Here is a 25,518-nt window from a genome sequence, read left to right as displayed (position 1 = left end):
AAATAAATAATAACAAAAACATCCCCAACACTACACTGCTGCCTACCCCTGGTTGCTATTGCTAGGATCATTTTGAACTTTGTCATTGTTCAATAATGCAGTTTAATTACAAAACAAAATAAATAAATAAAAAAATAAAAAAATAAATAGAAATCCCCCACAGTCTGAATGTTCAAGTTCAATGTTCAAATTCAATTAGTGATAGCTAAATGTTATATGTATATATATATGGTTCTACACCTTTAAATAATTATTATTCATTTACATATGTAAATTTGAAGTTTTACATATTAAATTATGTCCTCACGTGATTTAGCTACTTTTAGCAACATTTCAGCGAGCCTTTGGCGACTTCCCATGAGAAATAGTTGGCAACACTGCCTGAAGCACCACAATCATGTGGATCTCAGCAAAGCTTATCAGCTCCAGATGCACTCCTCTGTCTTCCACCAGCATCCTTCACTCTCTCTCCCTCTTTTTTCCTCCAAACGGCACCCCACAGATTTTGTCACTCTGCGGTTACTGGCACAGGCCATGTAATACCATATCTCCGTTTCAGAGAACAATGGAAACTAAGCCAGTCAATGCGGGTAGTGCTCTCTTTTTTTATTTTACCTTCGTACAATGAAGGGAGTATTACTGCCTCCCGATCGATAAAAATAGAACATATTTTCAAAGGTAAGCAAGCATAGTCAAATCTGTATGAAATGTAATTTTATACTAGGGGTGTCAGAATGAATGCATGCAATTAATGAAAAAAGTTTTTAATCGCGATTAACACATTTACTGTTAATACAGCATAAACACATATTGGGAAGGACGGAACCTTTGTAATGTGTCCGCACGGAGTCATTACACTGACACACACTTCAAAACACACACATGCCAGAGCCCTTCTACCAAGAGCACCTACAAGCTTAGCATAATGTGGCGGTCCCATAGACTTTCTATGGGCGGTACTGTTGTAACACGCTAGTTGACTGATATGTTCTCTACTATGATAGGTTTTCATTTCTTTAAATAAAAGAATCTCTGACAGCACTTATGATAGAAATCAAGTATTTTTCAGCCCACAGAAGCACATCAAGTCTCAACTATTACCAGAAATGCAGAATTAGATGTGTTTGTTTGCAAGTGCTTTTCATAGTGAGTTCAAAGCGGCGCTCAACACTGGCGTTGATGCTCTGATGTGAATCATGAACTCGGCTTCACGACTGCTGTAACAAAGTTGATATTTACAGTCTACCAGGCAGATTAATATTGTGGAGGATGAGAGTTTAAGAGATTTGATGCACACTGCAATGAATATGCAACCTATGGGGGGACTAGTTCTTTAAATTAGTCAAACTCCCACTTAAACTTCAGGAGACATTTAATATTACTTGAATTGAAGCTATTTTAGTGCATTTCTATCTTAATACTGTATAAGGCTTTGTCTGGAAAATGTTAATAAAGCATTATATTGCTAAAAAAAAAAAAAAATGTTCTTTCCTAAAATGGAAATAAATACATTTTGACAATAAAATAAGTATATATAGTGTCAAATTTCAGCACTTTCAAAATCTGCAATTAATCGCGATTAAATAACAAAAACATTGTGCGATAATCACGATTAAAAAATTTAATCAACTGACAGCACTACTTTATTCTTAAAGATGAAGTGTAGGGCTGGGTATTGATACAGATTTCCCTATTTGATTACTATTCACAAGCTTTTGATATGATTCAATTATGATTTCGATTCATATGTGTATATTTCAGTTATAATGTCCCTTTTGCTTACATATGAAAGAAATGCTCTCCCAGTTAATACTGTTAATTATACAGGGGACCTTCTTACTAGGTACATTACGAAAATATAAATTTTACTAATTCTATTTTTTTTTTTTTTCATCATTTTGGTCACATTTTTGCTTTTTAAAAATGAACAAATCTATGTATCCAATCAATAATAAGATATTTAATTTTATATATTATTTTTTTTTTATGTTTATTGTTTAATTGCATATTTTGTACTATTTACAAGTATTTACATTGATTTGTTGAACACGTGCTAAAACCAGTACTGTCTCTTTACCAAAACCGGCATTTCTGTAAAGAGCGTCTGTAGATGAGTGCATGTTACCGAGAGAGATGGCTTTACCTCATCTAATGGCTTTACCTCATCTGTGCCATGCATGATAAGAATTAAATGTTTATTTTTGGTTGTTTTTGATCAACAACTGTAAAGAACAGAAAGGGTATTAAAAGAGACATTATTCAATGGCAAATGGGTCACGTGGATCTTGTCTTTGGACACACATTACATGGAACAACTTTTACTCTCAACACGCAGTGAAAGGATTTCATTGTTGAATACTCCACCACTATATTACACAATTACTGGTGAGTGAAATGTAAAAATACACCAGCCAGTTGTCAAATATATACTGTACATTTAAGATGCATAGTGTGAAATTTGGTTGTAAATACGAGTGATTTCCTCTCATTATAGTGTAGGGTTGCGCACAGATTAAAAGATCGATCTTGGGATTTAAGAATCGATATCGAGATCATTCAAATTAAGATAGTGATGCATTGGAAAAATCGATATTTTTAGACATCCCTAATGAAGTGTATAATTTTTTACTATAAATAAGCCATTCGTAGATTGATTTCCCCAAAATTATTTCCTCTGTGGCACTATCAAAATTGGATCAACCAATGGCGTGAGTTTGGGGTGGGCCTATCTGTTTCTCCAACCAACGCAAGATGCAGGGATGTTCGAGAAACCTGTTTGACCTGGTGCTTTTCATGGAGAAATTACACACTTTACAATTACCTTTTCTTTTTTTTTCACTTGGCAGTGCACTTATAAAAGCCCAAAATACATACAAAGGAAATCACAAAATGATCAGCAGATTTCTATATGAAATTTGAAGTATTTGGTTCCTTGCCCAAATCAAAGTTTAGGCAATTTGGTTTTTGCTGAAATGGTCTTAGCTTGTTCTAGAATTTCATCTTATTTCATTCAACATGTTCTAAAATCAAACTATAACATTCGGGAGGGTCATGTGACGCCATGCAAGAAGCAGACGTGTGAGCGACAAGCTCTGCGCACTTTGCTAAATTTTTTAATATTTTCATGTTATAATCTGGTGAAATTTGATACACCCAGTTACACATTTGCTCTTTGAGGCAAAACATTGCAAAGAATGGATGGCACGGCGGGAGAGGTGATCCAGCGTCAGTTGTCCGACATGTCGGTGATGTTGACGAAGGTTCTTGCTGACTTGGAGGATCTTGCTGTAATACATTGATCGATTACTGTGATGGAAATAAAATTAGTTACAAGAGTAACTGATGTTGAGAGATGAATCGATTGTCTGGAATCTTCAGAGAGGGAACTAACCACGACCAAAGATGATTTGGAACATCTCCTTGAAAAGCTTGAAGATCTTGAGAATAGAAGCCGCAGGAATAACGTTCGAATTGTTGGAATTCCTGAGCATGAGGAGGGCAGAGATATGGTGAAATTCCTAGACGAACTTTCCCGAGTCTGCTCGACATAACAGGCCACAAGCTGGAAATCGAGCGAGCTCACAGAGTCCCAGCTCACAGATTTGCTGAGGGAGATAGGCCCCAATCAATTCTGGCCAGATTTCTGAGATCATCCGATAAAGATCTTGTGTTGCACCAGGCATGGAGCAAAGGGAAGCTTTCTTGGAAGAACCATATATTTTCTTGTTCACGGACTTTGCGAGTTTGACAAGAGAAACGTGATTGGTTCAAGGAATGTAAGAAACTCTTACATCGGCGAAAGATCACTTTTGCTCTGATGTTTCCGGCCAAACTGAGAATAGAAACGAAGGACGGTGGCAAAGTATTTACATGTCCCAATTAGGCAATGTCTTTTATTGAATCAATGGGTGAGTAAACCATTGGGTGTTTCTCATGTGAGTGGGTCGACTCACTGTACTTACTCTGGCTTTTGAGGAAGCTGGGCATCATTGTGGTTTCTTTTTTCTATTTGCGTTGGCTCCGCCAAGCGATTGGAGTTTGTTTTGTGAATAACTCTTTTCCTTAAAGAAACTTTTGCATTGACAAAAGATTACTTTTGCATTGAAGTTCCTGGTCAGTTTGAGAGTGGACACTATGGATGACCGCATAATATCTACATGCTCACACAAAGGTTGTCTTTTATAAAGTTGATGGATTGTGTAAGTCATGGTATATACTTTTATGCGGCCTCCGAGTGTATTGACTCGACCATCCGGGGAACCGGGATGCCGGTTTTGTTTATTTTTTTATTGGTTCCGCCTAGCAGCTGGAGCTTGTTCTATTGAATAACACTCCTTTGGAACAGCTGTGGATTAATCTGTTCGTTCTTCATGCTTATTCCTCCTGCTGGCTGGAGTTTGTTTTGTTGAGTATTTTTACGGGATATTGGAATGATTACGTCATCCGCTGAACTCATAACAGCCAGCTCACTGAACATTCGTTTGTCTGTCCGAGGAATCTGAACGGTTTTATATCAGCTGGAATTTGTTTTGTGGAAGATCACACCTTTGAGACAGTTCTGTGAATGAATCTACACATTCTTTGTGTTCATTCTTCCTATTGGCTGGGGTTTATTTTACAAAGTATTTTCTGTTATGTAATTTTGCCTCACAAATTTGTGAGGCAAAATTGAGCAATCCGATGGCAAAGTTGTCGTGGGGGCTCGTGGACCTTTTGAGTTTAGAGGGATTGTCGCCGGTTGGCGCTTTCGTGCACGGGGTTAATGCGCACGTTTTTCTTTTTTCTGTTTGTTTTGTTCGGGGGGATGTTCGGGGGTTGATTGTTTCACTAATGGGGAATGTGGTCTTTATAATTTTGTTTTTGACACACAATTTATTTTTTCTACTATATCAAAATGTCAGATGTTAATAAGTGTACTATCTCTCTCCACATGGAATGTAAATGGGTTGGGGCACCCCATAAAAAGAAGGAAGGTTATTTCTTTTCTTAAACGTAAGAAATATGATATAGTGTTTCTTCAAGAAACACATCTCTCCCCACAGGAAGCTGAAAAATTTGGGAAGATATGGCATGGACATGTTTTTTTTAGTGCTGGCTCAAGTAAGAGCAAGGGAGTCATTATACTGATTAATAAACATCTACAATTCAAATGTCTCAAACAGACTAAAGATAAATTAGGGAGAGTCATTATTGTTTTAGATGAAATTCAAGGGCAAAGTTTGATTTTGGCTAATATTTACGCACCTAATGCTGATGATCAGGGCTTTTTTATAGATCTTGAAGGGATGCTGCAAACCGCTGGCACCCCTCATGATATGATATTAGGAGGAGACTTTAATCTTTTGATGGACTCAGTCCTTGATCACTGTGAAGCAAAAGTGTATAAAACCCCTAGAGCAACATTGATGCTTCACAGGATGTGTAAAAATCTTGATCTTACGGATATTTGGAGACTTTTGAACCCATCTGGTAGGGACTATACATTTTTTTCATCAGTCCATAAGATTTATTCTAGAATAGATTTTTTTTTTTTTTTTTTATATCCAAATCCCTCATTTCATCTGTTGATGATTGCTCAATTGGAAAAATCTTAGTCTCAGATCATGTCCTGGTGAGTTTAGAGGTGTTGCCATTTACAGAGAAAAAGAAATCATATAGTTGGTGCCTTAATGTGTCCCTTTTGCAAAATCCTGATTTCCAACAAATGTTAAAGACTGAAATCAGTGTTTATATGGAGACCAACTGGTCCTCAGTATCCTCTGTGGGCATGGCTTGGGAGGCACTTAAGGCGGTTCTTAGGGGTCGGATCATACAGTATGCCTCATTCATCAAAAAATCCAAAGCACGAGAACTCGTGGAGGTGGAAGAGAATATTAAAAGTGCAGAGGCAGAGCTGAAGCGCCGTATGTCAGCTGATGTCCTCAGAGAATTGACCCGATTGAAATATAGATATAATAATATTTTGTCGCGGAAAGTGGAGTTTTGGTTATTCAGGGCAAGACAGTCATACTTTGAGTCGGGTGACAAAGCAGGGAAGCTTTTGGCTAGATATATAAAGCAGAGAGAGTCTCTTTCTATCATTCCCTCAGTGAAATCTGCTGGTGGTGAAATTTTTACCTCAGCCATTGATATTAATAATGCCTTTAAAGAGTTCTATCTTGATCTTTATAGTTCCACATCTTCGTCTACTGATGAAGATATTAGAAACTTTGTGGAACCATTAGATCTTCCTAAACTGACAACTGAGCAAAAAAACTCTCTTGATTCTGAGATAAGCTTGACGAGATAATTAAGTCCCTTCCTACTGGCAAGGCTCCAGGGACAGATGGTTTTGCCACAGAATTTTTTAGATCCTATGCTACAGAACTGGCTCCACTTTTGTTAGAAATTTATACTGAATCATTAAAGAATGGAAAGCTTCCACCAACCATGACACAAGCCCGGATCAGTCTGATTCTTAAAAAGGACAAAGATCCAAGCGAGTGTAAAAGTTACCATCAAATCTCCCTGATCCAACTAGATGTAAAAATTGTGTCAAAAATTTTGGCTAACCAATTAAGTAAGGTTATGACATCTCTTATACATATAGATCAGGTGGGGTTTATTCGGGGCTGTAGCTTTTCTGATAACATCATGCGCCTCATCAATATCATGTAGTCAGTAGCGAATGCTCAATCTCTGGTCACTGCCATCTCACTTGACACCGAAAAGGCGTTTGATATGGTAGAATGGGATTATCTTTTTAAGATTTTGGAAATGTATGGGTTCGGGAGTACATTTATTGGTTGGATTAAGTTACTTTATAGACACCCTGTAGCAGCGGTACAAACAAATGGATTAATTTCAGATTATTTTACTCTGGATAGGGGCACTCGGCAGGGTTGCCCTCTTTCCCCTTTATTGTTCTGTCTTGCCCTGGAAACATCAGCAGCCACAATAAGGGGGGAGGATGATTTTCCAGGGGTGGTGGCGGGAGGTGTGGCACATAAGCTTCTGCTTTACGCAGATGATATTTTATTATTTGTCTCTGAACCTACTAGATCTATGCCTTGCCTCCACAGATTAATTCCTTTTTCAAGTTCTCAGGATACAAAGTTAATTGGTCTAAATCCGAAGCTTTGGCTCTGACAGCGTACTGTCCAGTAACGGCTTTTCAGCCGGGCGCCTTCCAATGGCCCAAACAGGGCATTAAGTATTTGAGGATTTTATTTCCAGCAAATTTGTCTGATTTAGTTAGTGTTAATTTTGACCCTTTAATAAAAAGATTTTCGAGCGATGTGGGCATGTGGGCTTCATTACATTTATCGATGACTGGGAAGGTTATTAAAATGAATTGTATTCCAAAATTTAACTACCTGCTACAATCTCTCCCTGTAGATGTCCCCCTCTCTTATTTCAAGCAATTTGATAGCATAGCGAAGTCCTTCATTTGGAATGGTAAATGTCCCAGATTGCATTTTAATAAGTTACATAGGCCGACTGACAAAGGAGGGCTAGGCCTACCCAAGATTTTGTTTTATTACTATGAGACTATTCAGTCTCAGACATTTGGCTCACTGGTCAATTCCACCTGAGAGAGCCTCTCGCTGGTTTGTTATTGAACAGGCAGTTCTTGCCCCTATTTCGCCATTACAAAGCATCTCTATCAAACTAATCGGAAAAGTTAAGTTACACCACGTTATTTCGCATTTACACTCGGTATGGACTAGTGTCCAGACTGTTTAAATTGGACACTTATTTAAATGTTGCCTCGAGCATATGGCAGAACCCAAGATAATGTATTGGCAAGTCCCCTTTCTGCTGGCCACAGTGGATTGTGAGGGGGGTTGCTACACTCAGTGACCTATATGAAAGTGGAGTGTTGAGATCGTTTGAAAACTTGGTCCAACATTTTGGGATCCCCAGACCTCAGTTTTATAGGTATTTACAATTCCGCCACCTGCTTTGTACTATTTTTGGGAGTAGCACACACCCCCCAAAGGAGGCAGATGCTTTGGGAGAGGTGATTGCGGCTTTTGGAAAAGGTCATGAGGCATCAGTGTACTACTCCCTGTTAATTCAGAGTATGGGGGATGGAGCTTTAACTTCTATTAAGAGATTATGGGAGAAAGATTTGAATTTGGTATTGGAGGATGGAGTGTGGACTAAGATTCTGAAAAATGTCAAGTCTACCTCTAGAGATGCAAGGGTTCACCTTATGCAATTTAAGATTTTACAAGATTTTATTGGACCCCCTCTAGATTATATAGGCTTGGTCTTAAAGACACACCCACCTGCTGACAATGCCAATCAGAAGTTGGAGACACAACCCATGTTTTTTGGGGATGCGTTAAGATCCAAGATTTTTAGTTAAAGATTCAGAATTATTTGCGTGACATTCTGGGCACTCAAATTTTCCTTTGCCCCAGACTTTGCATTTTGGACGATGGGGAAGTTATACATTCGGGGGACAAATATATAAAAAATTGCGTTCTGACTGGCGTGATGATTGGCAGACAAATTATTTGAAGGGGATGGAAGTCAGAAGGAGCGCTACCATTTCCGGAGTGGTGTGCGGAGATGGGGAGGGTGGCGGCTTATGAAAAGATGATAGATGGAAGGCTGGGGCTGGAGGACTTATTTTTCAGGAAGTGGGGTAGGTATTTGTCAGTTTTGGAGGACTCTAGGGGAAGGGATGAGGAGGGAGACATTTAGTTTAGCTATGCATGTTTATTATTAAAAAAATATATATTTTTAATTTTATTTTATTGTTTGTGTGTGTGTATTATTTTATGTGACCACAGGGGTGTTCTTTGGGGTGGGGTGGGGTTGGTGTTTGGGGAGGGAGGTTTTTGAGGGTTGAAAGTTGGATGTTGATTCGGTGTGCATATGTTGTGTTTTTCTCTGTTGTGTTTTTTCTTTGAATCCATAAAAAATGTTAATTACAACAACAAAAAAAAAACTATAACTTTCAGCTTGACCTTGAATCTAACCCATTCAAATCATCTAGCTCAAAAGCCTCAACTTACATCAATCACCATTGGCTTACACACACAAAAAATTAATCCTAAAAAAAGAGCTTCACCTCCTGGCTACAGTGATGCTTATATGTAGACATGAGAGTAGGCAGTAAAACCATAGAGAACTAAAGTCTCTGCTCTTCCTCTCTCAAAGCTGTGAGCGCTAGTGAAACCTTTCTACACCCAGCTTTGCATGCAACTCCATCCACCAGTATTACTTAGAGCGGGCCTCTCTCCAAGCTCCTATGCCTCTGTGCCAGCCTTGTTCAATGAGCCTCAGGCATTAAGCAGGGGTTCACACAGAGTCATCCTGGGTATAAAAAAAAGAAAAGATATCAATAAAATACAGGCAAGGGAAATGAGGGCTGACAGTATTGATGATCAGTTTTTTGGGGTGTGCCCTTGATGTGGCGAGAGGCAGCCCACTTTAGAAGGTCATGTGATGTTTTTGGCGAGCTGGGCCTGGTGTGATGATGGGCCCAAAAGAGCGAGGGCAGGCATCCAGGATCACACCACACAGAGCCCAAAACCAAACAAAACCACCTCAACCGTCTGAAAAAGAGTGGCCTTTTGTAACCATCCCCAGCCAGCTGTGGACACTGTGAAATGAATGAGGGGAGGACAGGACAGGGAAAGAAAAAACAAACTTGGGAGAAAGAAGCTGTTCCAAAACGTACATAAGTCAAAGTGCCTTAGACTTATTTTCCATTACAAATATAAAAATGTCCTTAACAGAGACCCAAGCATAGAGATTGATGATGTATTGTCTTTTTCCCTCCATGAATGTGTTTTTAGGAAAAGCCACTGATTATTAAAATCTTGATTTTTAAGCATATTTTTGTTTTGGAATGAATTTTGTGAGACTTCAGATTTCAATGGCAGAAAATCTTGATTTTTAAGCACATTTAACCCTGTGAAGGCCAAATTTTAAAAAACACCTTTCAGATGTTGTTGTAGGAGGCCTCTGATGCAGAAAAAAAGGTTTTTAAAAGTTTTTACGTTTTAGTAATTTTTAAATTACACGTTGTAATATTACAACGGTGGTCAGGGAGGGCAGCAGAAATCATGTATTTGTACTTGCATTGTCTGAACAAATATACAGAACAACTAAGTGTTCGTTTGCACAGTTGATTGCTTATGTAGCCCCATAACTGTATATATCATGAATAATAATCACACAACAGTCATATTTTTTATGAATTGTTATTTATTAATAAATAATATAGGAAAACAGGAAAAAATGTTTTTACAAAACTGAACTTAGACTTAGTCCCAAAGTTCAGGTATGGTAGTCCCAAAGACAGTTCTTGTCCTCCAAAAAACAAAGACGAACATTGCACTTGCAGCATAGAGTATTGGTGTAGCCAGTTTTGCAGAGTCTGCAGTGTCCTCTTGTTGTCTTCACTGGCAAATGTGCAACCATGTCCCTGCGCACGTCCACAGGTGGGTGTGCAGATGGCCTCTTAGCTGGGGTCCCGTTTGGTTCACTCCCATCTGAGGACAGTCGCTTGTGAGCATTCAAAAGGCTCCTTGATGTCACCGTCTGTGTTACTGGGCTGCCACCAGCTGAAGATGGTCACCCTCTCTTTGGTTTAATTGGAGTTGTGTTCACCTGAATTGGATTAGAACAGAATCAATTAAGATTTTAAAAATAAATTAAGATACAAGTCAGATATGTTATAAACAGTGAAATATTAAACATATTACAAACAGTAAATAGCAGAAATGCATTCTAACCAGGATAAGAGAATCTGCTAGTTCTGCCTGAAACTGTCTCCTGTTCAGCATCTCTTTTGGCAAAATCTTGAGCGCTTTGCAGTCTCGCTTGTAGAGGAGCAAGGTGTTGATCACAGCGAGAATAATGGTGTTCCAGAAGATGTACAGGTACCACCGTTTCGATTTTATGCGGAACTTATATTTGGCAGCAAATGAATCCAATAAATCCACACCTCCCATGAACCTGTTGTAAGTTCCCACAATGTAAGGCCTCTCAACTTCAGTGTAGGTTTTGGTTGCTTTGTCCCAGCGCTTAATTTACTGCACAGTTCTTGACCAGCAAAGGATGACACAAGTGTCACCGCCCTGTTGTCAACCCATTTAACAGCACAGATGTTGTGGTTCCCCTCAACTCTGAAGTCAAAGCTTCCTCTCCCATTCATCTTCAAGCTCTTCTCGTCTGCAAGATTACAGTTGGGTAGGCGTACCTGTCTGGCTGTTCCCACGTAATGAATTCCATGACGAAGGAGCTGAACTACCAATGGGACGCAGGTGAAATAGTTGTCTGCATAGATTTTGTAGTTCTGCCCTTCTGGAAGCATGGAAGCAAGCTTCATCATAACATCCCCTGACAATCCAAGTTCAGATTTGGCTCGATGTCCATTGACACTGCCTTGGTACACCTCAAAATCACAGACCATGCCAGAGATTCCACTTCTCACCCATAATTTGAACCCCCACAGGTGTGGCTTTCCTCACAGATACTGCTTTATGCCTCTGAATTTCCCCTTGAAAGGGATGATCATCTCATCCACAGAGTTGTGTTCTTCCGATACAACCTGCAGACACTTCTCTCTGAATGAGTCGAGCCAAGGTCTTAGTTTCCACAGTTTGTCTGTCTTTTCTGTCTCTGGCACTGTCAAGTTGTTGACAGAATGTAACGATCTCAGCCGTTCTTGGAATCTGTTGCGTGACATCACATCTGAAACTTGGTTGTACCGCAGGGCTGTCTCCCAATACACACTGACTCCAGACATTTGAACTAGGCCCATCTTCAAGTAAATTCCAATCACTTTCTCGATTTCTTTTTTATTGGTGTTAACAGATCTTCCAGTCTTTTGAAAGCTGTACTCGTTTGTGTTTTGTGTCAGAGCCTGAAGCATGTCTTCTGACACGAACCTCTGGAAGTACTCCAGTGGTGTGTGGATGGAAACATCACCATTCGTGACATCTGGACCAGAAAAATCAGTATTGGGACAAAATCCCTTTCCAGCCAGCGATACCGGTCACGGGGCATGGTCTGTTTCTTTGGTTGTAGCTCAATGTCCTCATAATCATCATCTGGGAAGTCAGTGGGTTCAGTGGGTTGTTGGTTTTCTTTGTCCACTTCACCGGCATCTTCATCTGTTTCTCTATCACTTGCATCACTGTGGTCTGAATCCAACTCAAGGTCACTCTCTCCATTTTGGATGATAGCAAGAACATCCTGCACACTATACACAGGTCCTTTCCTTGCTGGTGGCATTCTGAAATTGGAAAAGTGTAATTATTTAAAAACTATTCACACAATATTCACAAAATATTGTAGTATTCACTCCTAAATTATTCCAGAGCATTAATTCCAATGCAACAACCATCAGCTAAAACATTCAGAACCATTTAGAATATTCCCTAATAAAGAAAACACATTTAGAACTTAGTTATAGTGAATAATCATAGACATTATATCTCTATTAGTATTAGTTTTCCATTTGGGCACATGTGAGAAGTGCAATGTGTCCCCTCACCCATGAGAAAATGCTACCTGGCTCAACCAGTGTTGTAAAATAGCAACACAAATATAATAAGCTCAAAATCATTTTTTTTTTAAAACTTATTTCACAGTAGCTAAATATCTACATGTTGTACACATTGTAATAATCACTAAAAACATATTAAGGCATTTTACTTACTTGAAACTTGAGCTATTCAATCCAATAAACACCGGTTATGTTGCTCCGCGAAAGTTCGCAGGTTGAGTGAGCTTCGGTTCAGATGGTCCGGCACCTTTATACATTTTAATGGCCAATAGGATTCAGAGGCGGACCAACATGACCCATTGATTATTTAAATGTGGTCTGAAAAAAAAAAAACTTAAAGATGTATTTTTTAGGATAGCTCAAAATAATTGTTGTAATATTACAACCATGGCCCTCACAGGGTTAAAGCGACTGATCTCAGTTCAGGAGTCTCTGTACTGTCAGTAAAGGGTTAATCTTTCAACGTACGGAGTCATGTGACCAAACAACATGGCGCCTATCACAACGTAGTTTGTCTTTGAGAGACAAAACTACATCTGGTAAAAAACCTAATTACATTTTTATATTAAAACCTGTTTGAGTCTCTAGTTTCATCCGATATGTCATTTAAAAAATGTGAGTGATTTATCACGAAACAGCACGCTGCTAAACACAATAACCACATACGTGGACTGTATGCTCATTTTCATTTAAAATATCCTATATTCACTGTGCATTATCACATTGAGAATCAATGGATGTATCCAAAAGCTGGAAAAAGTTGCTTTCAAAGGCTGTATACAGAGTTAGGATAAAAATAATGTGCATTTCAAACTGTTCTGAGACCAGTGCAGACAGACAGACAGCACACTAGAGGTAAAGACATTCACTAAATAGGGAGCAAGGGAGCATCCTATAGCTCTCTGTGCAGCTAAGTGCATTCAATCCAAAATTTCAATCAAAAGTTCAATTTCAGGCTAAAGATGATGTTTGGACCACTCAACATGTTTGGCAGACATGGTACAATGATAATCAGTACATAGATTCAGAATTTTTCATGCAAAATTTAATTTTAACATGGTTGGCAGTGATTGGATGATGCTGGCCATTATTTTGAATCAGAATTACGGTATTTATGCTAATCTCTGATGTAATGTCTGTAACTTTCTATAGCTTGGTATTATTTAAGATTCCACAACATTGTCCCGCTGTCCACATACATATGTGAACATTAATTTTTAAGAAAACTATTTGGTCTAAAAAATAAATGTCTTTTGATATGTTTCTTATGGGCTACTAGTTACAAATCAAAAATGGGAATGAAAAATGCACACAGCAGCCACGCTCCGGTCTCAGGAGGTTAAACAATGTTTATTTTTGCAATTCCATTTGGTGGTAAAATTACACTTCAGATTTAAGGATTGTTTTCAGAATACATATCTTGAATAGAAGTATATTTTGCCAAAAGAATGAGCTTATAAATAAACTTATATTTCATTAAACACAAGTAGCGATAAAAAATAGCTCAGTGTAATTAAAATTAACTATTTTAGCCAATATGTGTGTGTCCTATGTATTTTTATGCTTATTAGAGAATTATGTCGTTAGCTTAGCAACATGCTCGTGTCAGACTTTGTGATTTGAGTCTCCTGTGTGTTCAAGTCATGTCGAAATGATTGTATTTATGATTTGAAAGCACATGAACAGCACTACACAGTTGTAACTACCAATGAGAAAGTCAGGATTTTTTTAAGCCCTGACTTTCTGAGTGAGTGTGTGTGTGGGGGGGGGGGGGGGGGGGGTCAATTTAGCAGAAGCAAATTGTTAATAGTCATAATTCAGTTTTACTTGTGGATTTTGACTCTACAGTTTAGTTTGTATGCATTTTTGTACAGTTAATGAAGAATAACAATAAAGCTTGCCAGAAAATAAGACTCTTTTAGCTGGTTTATCAGGCATGTGCAACAAAATTACATTTTTCATCATTATACTGTACAGTATGTGGCCGCACGAGAATGATAATATACATAAAGCATCAATTACACACCTGAGGCGAGGCTTTGCTCTTCATTTTGTTGCATTAGTGCTAAAGCTTAAAAACAGCAATCCAAATTACTAATTATTTCTCTAAAAGAGTAATCAGATTACTTTACTAAATATTTTACTGAAAAAGTAATCACATTACTAGGTAAAGCTTCCTGTCTTTGTCAGTAAATGAAAAAAAGAACAAATCACTTTTTTGACACACATGACATTTACAACTTTTGACCCTTTTAAGTATATTTCCCAGGAGGACTTAAAAGAGGCATCCCATGCGTTGTGCTGTTTGTGTGGAGTCACTGCCTATCTAGAGTGTTCCAAATCAGTCACTTAATTTCCAGATGATGTGGTGAAAAGAGGTAAAGATGGAGGCGCAAAGAGAGAGATTGATGGAAAGAGGGAGACAGTGGTGCTGGGGGGGGGGAGGTCTGAAGTATCCAGCACATGAAAGTGGTGGCTGTGGGTAAATCTGGAAAAACGACTGCAAAACTGCTGAACTCCGCCACACAGTCTGCCAAAAGTGAGGGAAGCCACAGCTAGAAAAAAAAGGTGGGGAGCAGAAGAGAGGAGCAGAGCGTGTGAGGGATGAGTATATGGCTCTTGCATGCGTGTACCACAGAGGGAATAAGATCAGTGCGGTTTGGAGGGGTTAAGCGGCAGAACATGCTCACACATTAAGATCCATCAGATCCCGGTCTAGCAAGTGGGGAGCACCACCGTTTAAAACAGAGCCCAGAGCAAAAAACAATATTTCGGCAAATTGGCCCAGCCTCTTTCATCCTCAGCCAACGGCAGAGCATATGAGCCCTAGGCCAAATGTTTGGAGATACTCTGCCTCTCTCTCCATTTCTCTCCTCATGAAAATGGGATGGTTGAACCTCAGACCACACTGAGGGAAAGCTGTGAAATACCATTCTATGTTCTTCATTTTATATTTTATGTACAGTGGCCAAAAATAGCATTTGGACACTTAAGTCACTCTTAAAAATGCCTGAAATTAATTACCTCATTGCATTAGATAACCAAATATCAAACCAAGTGTCATTATTTTACAGAAAGATAGCACAAGCACACTTTTCAAATAAAACATTTCACAAAAAGAAGTTTGTTACAATGTCATGACATTTGGTCACGACTCAGGAGACGTGCAAGAACCACTGAGGTTTGATGTTATTAAAGTGTGCTATATTGAATTCGTGCATTGTTTACATGAATTGATTAATGATTTTATTTGACTTGAGAGTAAATAATAACTTACATTTTTGTCTGTTTATTGCTCTGGATAAAAGAATTTGCTAAATGAATAAATGTAAATGTAAATACAAAGTGATCGAATGCTTTCAGAAGACTTGGAATATAACACACAAGTCACATGGAATACTTTTAAGAAAATTTTGGGTGTTTTTTTAAGCTTTAAAGTGAAACACTGTCCACTGCTATTGTATGGACATCAGCAATTGCAAAATTATTTCAAATATATAATTCTGTCTTTCACAGACGAAAGAAAGTCATTTAGGTTTGGAATGACATGAGGGCAAGTAAATGATGACAGAATTTTCCTTTTTGTTTGAACTATTCCTTTACGTTAATTCTGAGAAAAGGTCTAACATCATTTGTTTGCTGGTTTTGTCATTTTTAAGTACGGCTTTAATGTTCTAAAGTGTCTAAATACTTTCTTTATATCCCATCGCTCCTATAGCTACTGTAAAATACTCAATCAGTATGAAGACAAACTACATTGTGATATGTAGGTCTGTTGTGTATGTGAATTTATATAGTATGTGCATGTCTTTGTTTATTTTTGGTGCAACTGTGTGTATGCACAAGCATGTGTATCTGTATCTGTCTGTGTGCATGTGAGAGGTGATGGCCAATGTAGGCATTGGAAAAGCAGCACATGCATGAGCAGTCCATGTGGGTGGGCAAAACATATGCGGCTGCTTGGATCAGGAAGTGGTAAGCCACGTCTTTTTATTACAGAAATGTCTCTCTAATATCTCTCCCTCACACCAGGCTGTCGCCTCTCTGACTTGCTTACTCGGTCGTCTCCATGAAAAGACTCTCAGCCCCAGAGTCTTTTATACTTAGCGTCAAAACCGACACCAGATATGTTTTACACACAAACCACAGGATTTTTTCGTCCTGACCCAAGCGGACACACACCGTTTTATGGTGTTCTGTTCCGCTGTGGTACTCCAAGGCCAGCCAGCACCTTTAATTAAATATCACCTTACTTTGTCGTCATCTGAAGTGGTACGCTTCATAAGACCTCTCTTTTATTGAAGCTACCACTTCCGTTGTAATGGCTTTCAAATTATGTCATTTTGGTAGAAATGTATTGGGAAGTGCATTGAATGCTATGGCTATATTTGGAATGGAATACTGCTTACTGCACAGTATGTACTGCATTCTGCCTACTATTTTGTGGTCAATGTTGGGTGTAATCCAATTACAAAGTAATTAATAACTGTTATCTAATTACTTTTTAGTCAAAAAATGAGTGTAATGCATTACATTTTAAATTCTTGTAATCATATTACAGTTACTGTCTTTCAATTAATTTAATAACTTTTAAGTACATTATACGGTTATGCTTATTTCTGATATTATTTATGTAGAATACATGAATTATTGCCCCGTGAAGGAGAAATGTGAGGTGCCAAGTCTATGACTTGTGTGTAATAATGAACAAGAAAGAAATGTAGACATTGTTTTGAATTTGTTGGGTGGAAAAGTGTTTTAGAAAGTAACTTAAAAGTAAAGTAATTAGTAATGTGATTACTTTTTCAATAAAGTAATTAGTAATGTAGTCTGATTACAATTTTAGAGAAATAGTTAGTAATTTGTAGTTACTATTTTTAAGTAACTTGCCCAGCACTGTTTTTGTTATAGTAAGCAGTATGCAGCAATAAACATTTCAAATAGTAGTATACTACAATGCTGTCACATCCAAATTTGTGTATATAATTTGTGTATTTGTGTAGCAAATAATAATTAAAAAAAAAAAAAAAAAAAAAAAAAACCTGATGCAAAAATCCTGGTTGATCTTAGTTCCATTCAACACACTGGATATGGAAGGTTATTTTGAGTGCACTACATAGTGTATTTCGGTACCTTGTCAATACTAAAATGAATAAAAAAGTAACAATACCACTCTTTCTACAGTATAGTTGTAACAAGTACCTACTCAGTTCTTCAAATACATACATTGGTTGATATTTATAAAAAAATCGAACTTTAAAAATTCAATAAAGGATTGTCTTCAATAGCATATTAGTTGCTACTGAATATTCTACTGGTATTGAAATTGGTGTGTTATTGAGTACTTTGAAATTTCACTGTACTTGGTATCAACTACTGGCATTATGAAAACCCTGTTGTGTAGGCACTTACTACAGCTGTAGGAATCACTCATCATTCTACTTCAGTGCAGTTTCCTGTGCAACTTCTGCTCATCTTATATTCTGTGGAGCATGACTATATAGTGTAAGATTTTGAAGCCATGCTATTGTGTTCACCTGGCAGTGATAGATGTACTCTGGTGTGGTCTTCTTGAATTTCATATTCCACACCAAAGCCACACCATCTGGCTCATGAGGAGCATCTTCATTGTTGTTGTAGGAGGCCACCAAGAGCTCTGGGTACTGCAGACGTAAAGAGAAGATGAGAGAGAGAACAGAGAAGAGGATGAGGATGGTAATGCTGTCTCAGCGACAGAGCGAGGGGAGATTCTCTCTTTTAAATGAACAGGTGTTGACACATATGTGAGGTCAGAGAGACAGGTCACTCTACCTGAGGGGACCAGTCCAGACAGGTGATGACCCGATGCTTTGACCAGCGCTCATCATAGAACAGACGATTGAGGGAGAGACTGGAGCCACCCTGCAGATCTCTGAGAGGGAGAGGGTATAAACATGGATCTGAGGTTTTAAAAAGCATTTTGCAATATATAATGCTAATCATTAATGTAAAGCAAATTGTAGAAAATTAGAGTGTGAAAGACTAATGCACTCTGAAAAATAAAAATGAAATTGAATAATATAGTGTGTTGGCAACTCCAACACAGAATGAAATGAGAGGTTGTGAATGGATGACAATTTTTAAAAGAATTTCTTTGAAGAACAAAGGAGGCAAGCTAATTACTGTATAATTACTTTAGACTAACCTTAACCCACTCGCTAACCCTACCCCCTTAAAAAAAACTTTTTTTCAGTTTTAAAAAAGAAAAACTTATTTGCTTTATTTATTAAGCAATTTTACAATTGAGGATGTCCCCGAATATCCCAGAAGGGAGGTTTTGACAGATTTAGCTCACTTTTGGAGACAATTTTGTCCCCTATATATCAATTTATACACATTCACTTACACATGAACACAAACACTAGGACTCTTTCATTAATAACTGTATACAAGTGTTCTTACTTTTGTGCATGCAAAATTTATTTTGGATCACAACAGGTACATACAAAAAATATTTTTCCAGATCGAGCTATAATGTCATAATACTTGGAAATATGTACGATTTATTAAAGGAATGTTCCTAAAGCATTTGTGGCATAATGTTGATTACCACAAAAATTAATTTCGACTCGTCCCTCCTTTTCTTTAAAAAAAAAGCAAAAATCGAGGTTCCAGTGAGGCACTTACTGAATGGGGGCCAATTTTTTTACGTTACAATACTCACTTTTTCAAAGGTATAACCACAAGACATAAAGGATATGTGTGTAAACACGATTATAGTGTGATAAAATCCCTTATAAACCTTTTCTGTGTAAAGTTTTAGCCAATTTTACAACATCGTTACCATGACAATGTAATGTCAACAAACCCTAAAACGACTGTAAAAATGACAATTTAAACATCTTTACAGCTCATTTGATACACAAGTTTTACAGAAGAATTAATGCAAGAGCATTTATAAAATTATAAGTTTCACATTTCTACCTTTAAACCCTCCAAAAATTGGCCACGTTCACTTTTATTGTCCCCATTCACTTCCATTGTAAGGACCTCACTGAAACCTATATATACAGTATATACACTGTATATATATATACAGTGGTGTAACTTGGATCTTACAGGCCCCAGTGCAAAGAACCTTTTGGGCCACTCCTTGGGGAGCCTGGGTCGTTTATCGTCACCTGTCGGGCCTGCAGTAATTTTTATGGTTCCTTTTGGTTGACTGTTGCGGGCCCCCTCTCCATAGGGCAGCTGCCCGCCCTGCCCGCCCTGTATTTATGCCCCTGTATATACACCGATCAGGCACAACATTAAAACCACCTGCCTAATATTGTGTAGGTCCCCTTCGTGCCACCAAAACAGCGCCAACCCGCATCTCAGAATAGCATTCTTCTCACCTCAGTTGTACAGAGTGGTTATCTGAGTTACCGTAGACTTTGTCAGTTTAAACCAGTCTGTCCATTCTCTGTTGACCTCTCACATCAACAAGGCATTTCCGTCCAAAGAACTGCCGCTAACTGGACGTTTTATGTTTTTGGCACCATTCTGAGTAAATTCTAGAGACTGTTGTGCATGAAAATCCCAGGAGATCAGCAGTTACAGAAATACTCAAACCAGCCCATCTGGCACCAACAATCATGCCACAGTCCAAATGTTTGTTGGTGCCAGACAGGCAAATCCTAATCGCTTTCTCACCCCTCTTTATCTTCCAGATCTTGTCCGCTGTAGTCAAAGAAGATGTTGGAGTCCTCAGCTAAAGCTCTCTCCATCACACGAATACTGCGGTCGAAAAAGATTAGGAACTCCTCAGAGTGCAGAACCTGCTGTTTCTCCTCCTCCGTCAGCTCCCGCAGGTGGCCTGATACACACACAAGACATAACACAACGCAATTAAGACATAAACACAGCTGCAGAGTAAATAAACACTGAACAGCCTTTACATTTTAATACACAAACTTGTCACGGTCACAATGATGGGATATGTGTTGATACCTACCACTTACTTACAATAACACTAACAAACTGATCTAAACCACAGAGAAAATTATTGCCATAACAACATAACAATGAGCAGTGACTGTACAAAAGCTGTTGATATATGAACAAGCTAAACTTAAACACTATTTAATGCACACACACACACACACACTGACTCCTAAAAATTGAGGTCACAGTGATACACTTACAATGGAAGTGAATGGGGCCAATTTTTGGAGAGTTTAAATGTGCAGAAATGTGAAGCTTATAATTTTATTAAAGCACTTACATGAATTCTTCTGTTAAAACTTGTGTATTATTTGAGCTGTAAAGTTGTATAAATCTTAATTTTTACAGTCGTTTTATGTTTTTATGGCTTATTGATGTTACACACTCATGACAACGAAGTTGTAAAATTGGATATAACTTTGCACAGAAAAGGTTAGTAAGTGATTTTATTACACTAAAATCATGTTAACACACATACTGTTTATGTCTTGTACAGTAGCTATACTTTTGAACAGTGAGTGAGTATTTTAACATTTACAGATTGGCCCTATTTACTTCCATTGTAAGTGTCTCACTTTAACCCAGACTTTTGCTTTTTTTTTTAAGGAAATTATTAAGGAAATAATTTTTTTTGGTATTCAATATTATGCCACAAATGCTGTCAATTGAGCTTAACTTTTATTGAACCCAGAATATTCCTTTAAATGAATAGTTCATCCAAAAATTTTTAATTCTGTCATCATTTACTTACACTCATGTCGTTCAAAACCCGTATGAAGTCATAAGGGTTTGAAACAACATGAGGGTGAGCAAAGGATGAAACATTTTCCTTTTTGGGTGAAATTTCCTTTTAAAAGTAGTTATGCCAGTTAGAAGGGATATATGGGCGTGAAAACAACAAACAAACAGCTACTGTAAATTAATAAGCAAATACGTTAGCAAACACATAAAGTTCTTTTTCCATAATCACTACACTCTTTCTGTTTTGATGTTATTCCGCTTCTCCATTTTCTCCTAGACTATTAGGGGCCCTTCCCTTTGATCTGAGCCCACTTGGTTTGCATGCCTTTTTTGATGACTCATAAAGAAGACAAAAATGTGATCAAAGTCAGCGTGGAGTCAAAGCCCTCGTGTGCTTTCACAGTCTGTCTCTGTCCAGACTCTCTCTAGTTATTTACCCTGTACACTTGCACAAAGAATGCACTCTCCGCTCGCTTTGAAGTACACTTGCTGGGGTCTAGTAACATTAAAGTTCGATCAGGCCTGACTCAGAATGCCGCGGCCTGATAAGCCCAGCCCCTGGCCAGAGAGAATGCCATCTGATACGGCTGCAGGGGTCACACGCGAGTGGCCACTCAACGCTCCAGCGATCCTGTTTGGTGACTTTGGGAATTCTGATGTGTGGGAGGCCCAACACAAATGGCTGAGGCTAACAGGAGCAAGATTGAGGAATGCAAATATGATATGTACAATAAAGTGGAAATATTTGAAATGACATACACTGCAAAAACTAATTCAGTATTTTAGACTTTATATCCAGTAAAAATATTAAAACATCCTTTAAAAAATATAAATTCACCTATGAAGCAAAATTGCATAAGATACTAAGACTTGTTTTTACGAATATATCTTGAATTAGGTTTATTTTTCTTACCATTAGAATTATTATCATTTATTTTTTTTAAGCATAAAAATATAAAGAATGTACTAAAAACAAGAGAAAAAAAAAAACTATTTGTCAATGGGGTAAGAAAAATAAACTTAAATTCAAAATATATTCTCTAAAAAGAAGTTTTATTAAGACTTAATATATAATTTGAACAGTTCTTTCTATTATATTATAATTTTTCTTCTTAAAGGAATATTCCGGGTTCAGTACAAGTTAAGCTCAATTGACACCATTTGTGACATATGTTGATGATTACCACAAAAAAGAATTATGACTCGTCCCTCATTTTCTTTAAAAAGCAAAAATCAAAGTTACATGAGGCACTTGCAATGGAAATGAATGAGGACAAATTTTGGAGGGTTTAAAGGCAGAAATGTAAAGCTTATAATTTTATAAAATCACTTTCATTAATTCTTCTGTTAAAACTTGTGTATTATTTGAGCTGTAAAGTTGTTTAAATCATAATTTTTACAGTAATTTTAGGGTTTTAGTGTTTGTTGACGTTACATCATCATGGCAGCAAAGTTGTAAAATTGGCAATAACTTTACACAGAAAAGGTTAGTAAGTTATTTTACCACACTAATATCATTTTAGCACACATATTTTTTATGTCTTGTGGCTATACCTTTGAAATTATGTTTAAGAACTGGCCCCATTCACTTCCATTGTAAGTGCCTCACTGTAACCCAGATTTCTGCTTTTTTTAAAGAAAGGCAGTAATAGTTATATAATAGTTTTAAGTGCCTTTTTTGGGAAACATTTGAACACTGGTGTCACTGTTAACAATCTAAAAAACTGTAATTGTAAGATACACGCTTCTTTATTGACAGAATGTTTTACATTTCATGACTTGCATAACAGCACAAGCTGTAAATCACATGTTAAATTATTAGAAGCATTACATCATGTTAATAAACCCCTCAATGTCATGTCACTCCACCCATGGCTCATTAACTGCTAACAGGATGCATTTCCCTTTGAAACATCAGAAGGTGACAATAAAATCCCAGCTATGCCAACACGGAAGGAATTGCCCTTGTGGAACAACCCTATTGAGTGCCATTTAAGGCAGTCTGGGTAATTTATCTACAAATCTATTATAGTTTCTATTGGCACTTATGGAACATGTGTGCAGAACATGCTTCTGAATGTCAGGTTTTGCTGTTTTAAAGAGACGTCTCCCTCGCTGAGTCTGAAATGTGCACATGTTGCTTGGCATGACATCCAGCAAACAGAAGTCAAATGTGCTAAATTCGTGCCAGGTGGAAGATGTTGGTGCAGAAAATACATTTTCTAACAGAGCAAGACATGTCCTCTTTGGTGTAGCTTCGTGCACACACACACACACACACACACACACACACTTTAAATTGCACACATATTGTAACTACACTCAAAAACCAGAGTTGTGCTGAACTGAACTGAGAATTCCTCAACTGAGGTTGCAAACAGGATGCAGAATAATAATTCATATTTCAATTTAAGGAAGTAGAATTCAAATGAAATGACATTTAAAGCGATTCATATACACTCACTGAGCACTTTATTAGGAACACTATGGTCCTAATAAAGTGCCAGACGTGGTCTTCTGCTGTTGTAGCCCATCTACCTCAAGGTTTGACGTGTTGTGCATTCTGAGATGCTATTCTGCTCACTACAATTGTACAGAGTGGTTATCTGAGTTACTGTAGCCTTTCTGTCAGCTCGAACCAGTCTTGCCATTCTCCGTTGACCTCTCTCAACAACAAGGTGCTTCCGTCCGCAGAACTGCAGATCATCACCGATCCTCCACCAAATTTCAAAGTGGGTGCAAGACACTGTGGCTTGTAGGCCTCTCCAGGTCTCCATCTAACCATTAGATGACCAGGTTGAGGATCGGTGATGATCTGGGTGCTTCAGAAAGGCTGAAATTGGGTAGATTCGTCTTTGTGAAGAAAACATGAATCAAGCCACGTACAAGGTTATCCTGGAAGAAAACTTGCTTCCTTCTGCTCTGACAATGTTCCCCAACTCTGAGGATTGTTTTTTTCCAGCAGGACAAAGCCACACAATCAAGGTGTGGATGGAGGACCACCGGATCAAGACCCTGTCGTGGCCAGTCCAATCTCCAGACCGAACACCATTGAAAACCTCTGGAATGTGATCAAGAGGAAGATGGATGGCCACAAGCCATCAAACAAAGCCGAGCTGCTTTTTGGGCCAAGAGTGGCATAAAGTCACCCAACAACAATGTGAAAGACTGGTAAAGAGCATGCCAAGACGCATGAAAGCTGTGATTGAAAATCAGGGTTATTCCACCAAATATTGATTACTGAACTCTTCCTAAGTTAAAACATTTGTATTGTGTTGTTTAAAAATGAATATGATCTTGTTTCCTTTGCATTATTTGAGGTCTGAAAACAATGCATCTTTTTTATATTTAGACCAGTTGTCATTTTTTGCAAATAAATGCTCTAAATGACAATATTTTTATTTGGAATTTGGGAGAAATGTTGTCAGTACTTTATAGAGTAAAACAAAAATTTTCATTTTACTCAAACACATACCTATAAACAGTAAACCCAGAGAAACTGATAATTTTGCAGTGGTCTCTTTAATTTTTTCCATAGCTGTATATATATATATATTTCTTTACATTTATTGTACTACCTTTCTTTTTGTTTATCATGGTGAAAGAACACTACATTTCCCAGAATGCTCTAATTTACCCCAAATTTTGATGTCAATATTTATAAAAACCTATTCTTAACTTATATAATAAGTTATCTAAAAACTGTGTGGTGAACATTTTGTTGTGTTGTGTGGCAAAATTAAAAGCTGGTGTTAATTCTTTGACAGTATTGAATTGCACACATCAAGGAATAAGTGCCATAATTAGTCAGATTAGTCAAAATAATTATGTGTTTTGTTGATTTTGCCAATTTAGTAAATTGATCTTCCTGTCATTCCAATTCAGCTTCTTGTGGGGCGTAGCTAAATCAATTCAAATTCCTACTCATTCATTGAAAGTGCTGTGAATTATCAAATAACTTCAAATAAATATTCAAAGTATTGAAAAACACTCACACACAAACTTGGTTTCTCTTACCTTCCTTGGTGTCCATGGTTTCCTCTTCTTCCTGTTGATAAGTTTCTGGGCCAACTTTCGACTCTGTGACCTCCTCATCCTCCTCCTCATCTTCTGAAAGGACACGTACAAGGTCATGTTCAGTCTCTGTTCTATGACACCTGCCAAAACTACCCTCCCTCCCTCCAACCCACCCTGACACACAGTCTCGCCAGCCTCTCATGAAATAATGGCTTACAGATCTACTGTGCCTGACATACAGACACTGAGAATACTACACCTCCATTCACTTCACAATCAGA

At 37.8% G+C, this 25,518-nt stretch overlaps 1 protein-coding gene across 5 annotated transcripts in view; it reads right to left on the bottom strand.

Moving 5' to 3' along the window:
* The window catches only part of LOC127425279 (cytoplasmic dynein 1 intermediate chain 1-like), a 95,649-nt gene that overhangs the window by 30,824 nt on the left and 39,307 nt on the right, over positions 1-25,518 (bottom strand). For 3 of the 5 annotated variants that reach the window (XM_051671042.1, XM_051671044.1, XM_051671046.1), the window contains 4 exons: positions 25,238-25,330; positions 20,189-20,351; positions 18,326-18,425; positions 18,052-18,177 (listed from right to left, as the gene is read on the bottom strand). In XM_051671042.1, the coding sequence (XP_051527002.1) occupies positions 18,052-18,177; positions 18,326-18,425; positions 20,189-20,351; positions 25,238-25,330 (482 nt within the window). The remainder of the gene's footprint in view (positions 1-18,051; positions 18,178-18,325; positions 18,426-20,188; positions 20,352-25,237; positions 25,331-25,518) is intronic. The other 2 variants (XM_051671043.1, XM_051671045.1) reach the window with 1 other exon arrangement.

This window comes from Myxocyprinus asiaticus, chromosome 34 (genome assembly GCF_019703515.2).
Source record: "Myxocyprinus asiaticus isolate MX2 ecotype Aquarium Trade chromosome 34, UBuf_Myxa_2, whole genome shotgun sequence".
NCBI lineage: Eukaryota > Metazoa > Chordata > Actinopteri > Cypriniformes > Catostomidae > Myxocyprinus > Myxocyprinus asiaticus.
Note: the sequence above shows the minus strand (reverse complement) of the source record. Positions and strands in the feature narration are given on the sequence as shown.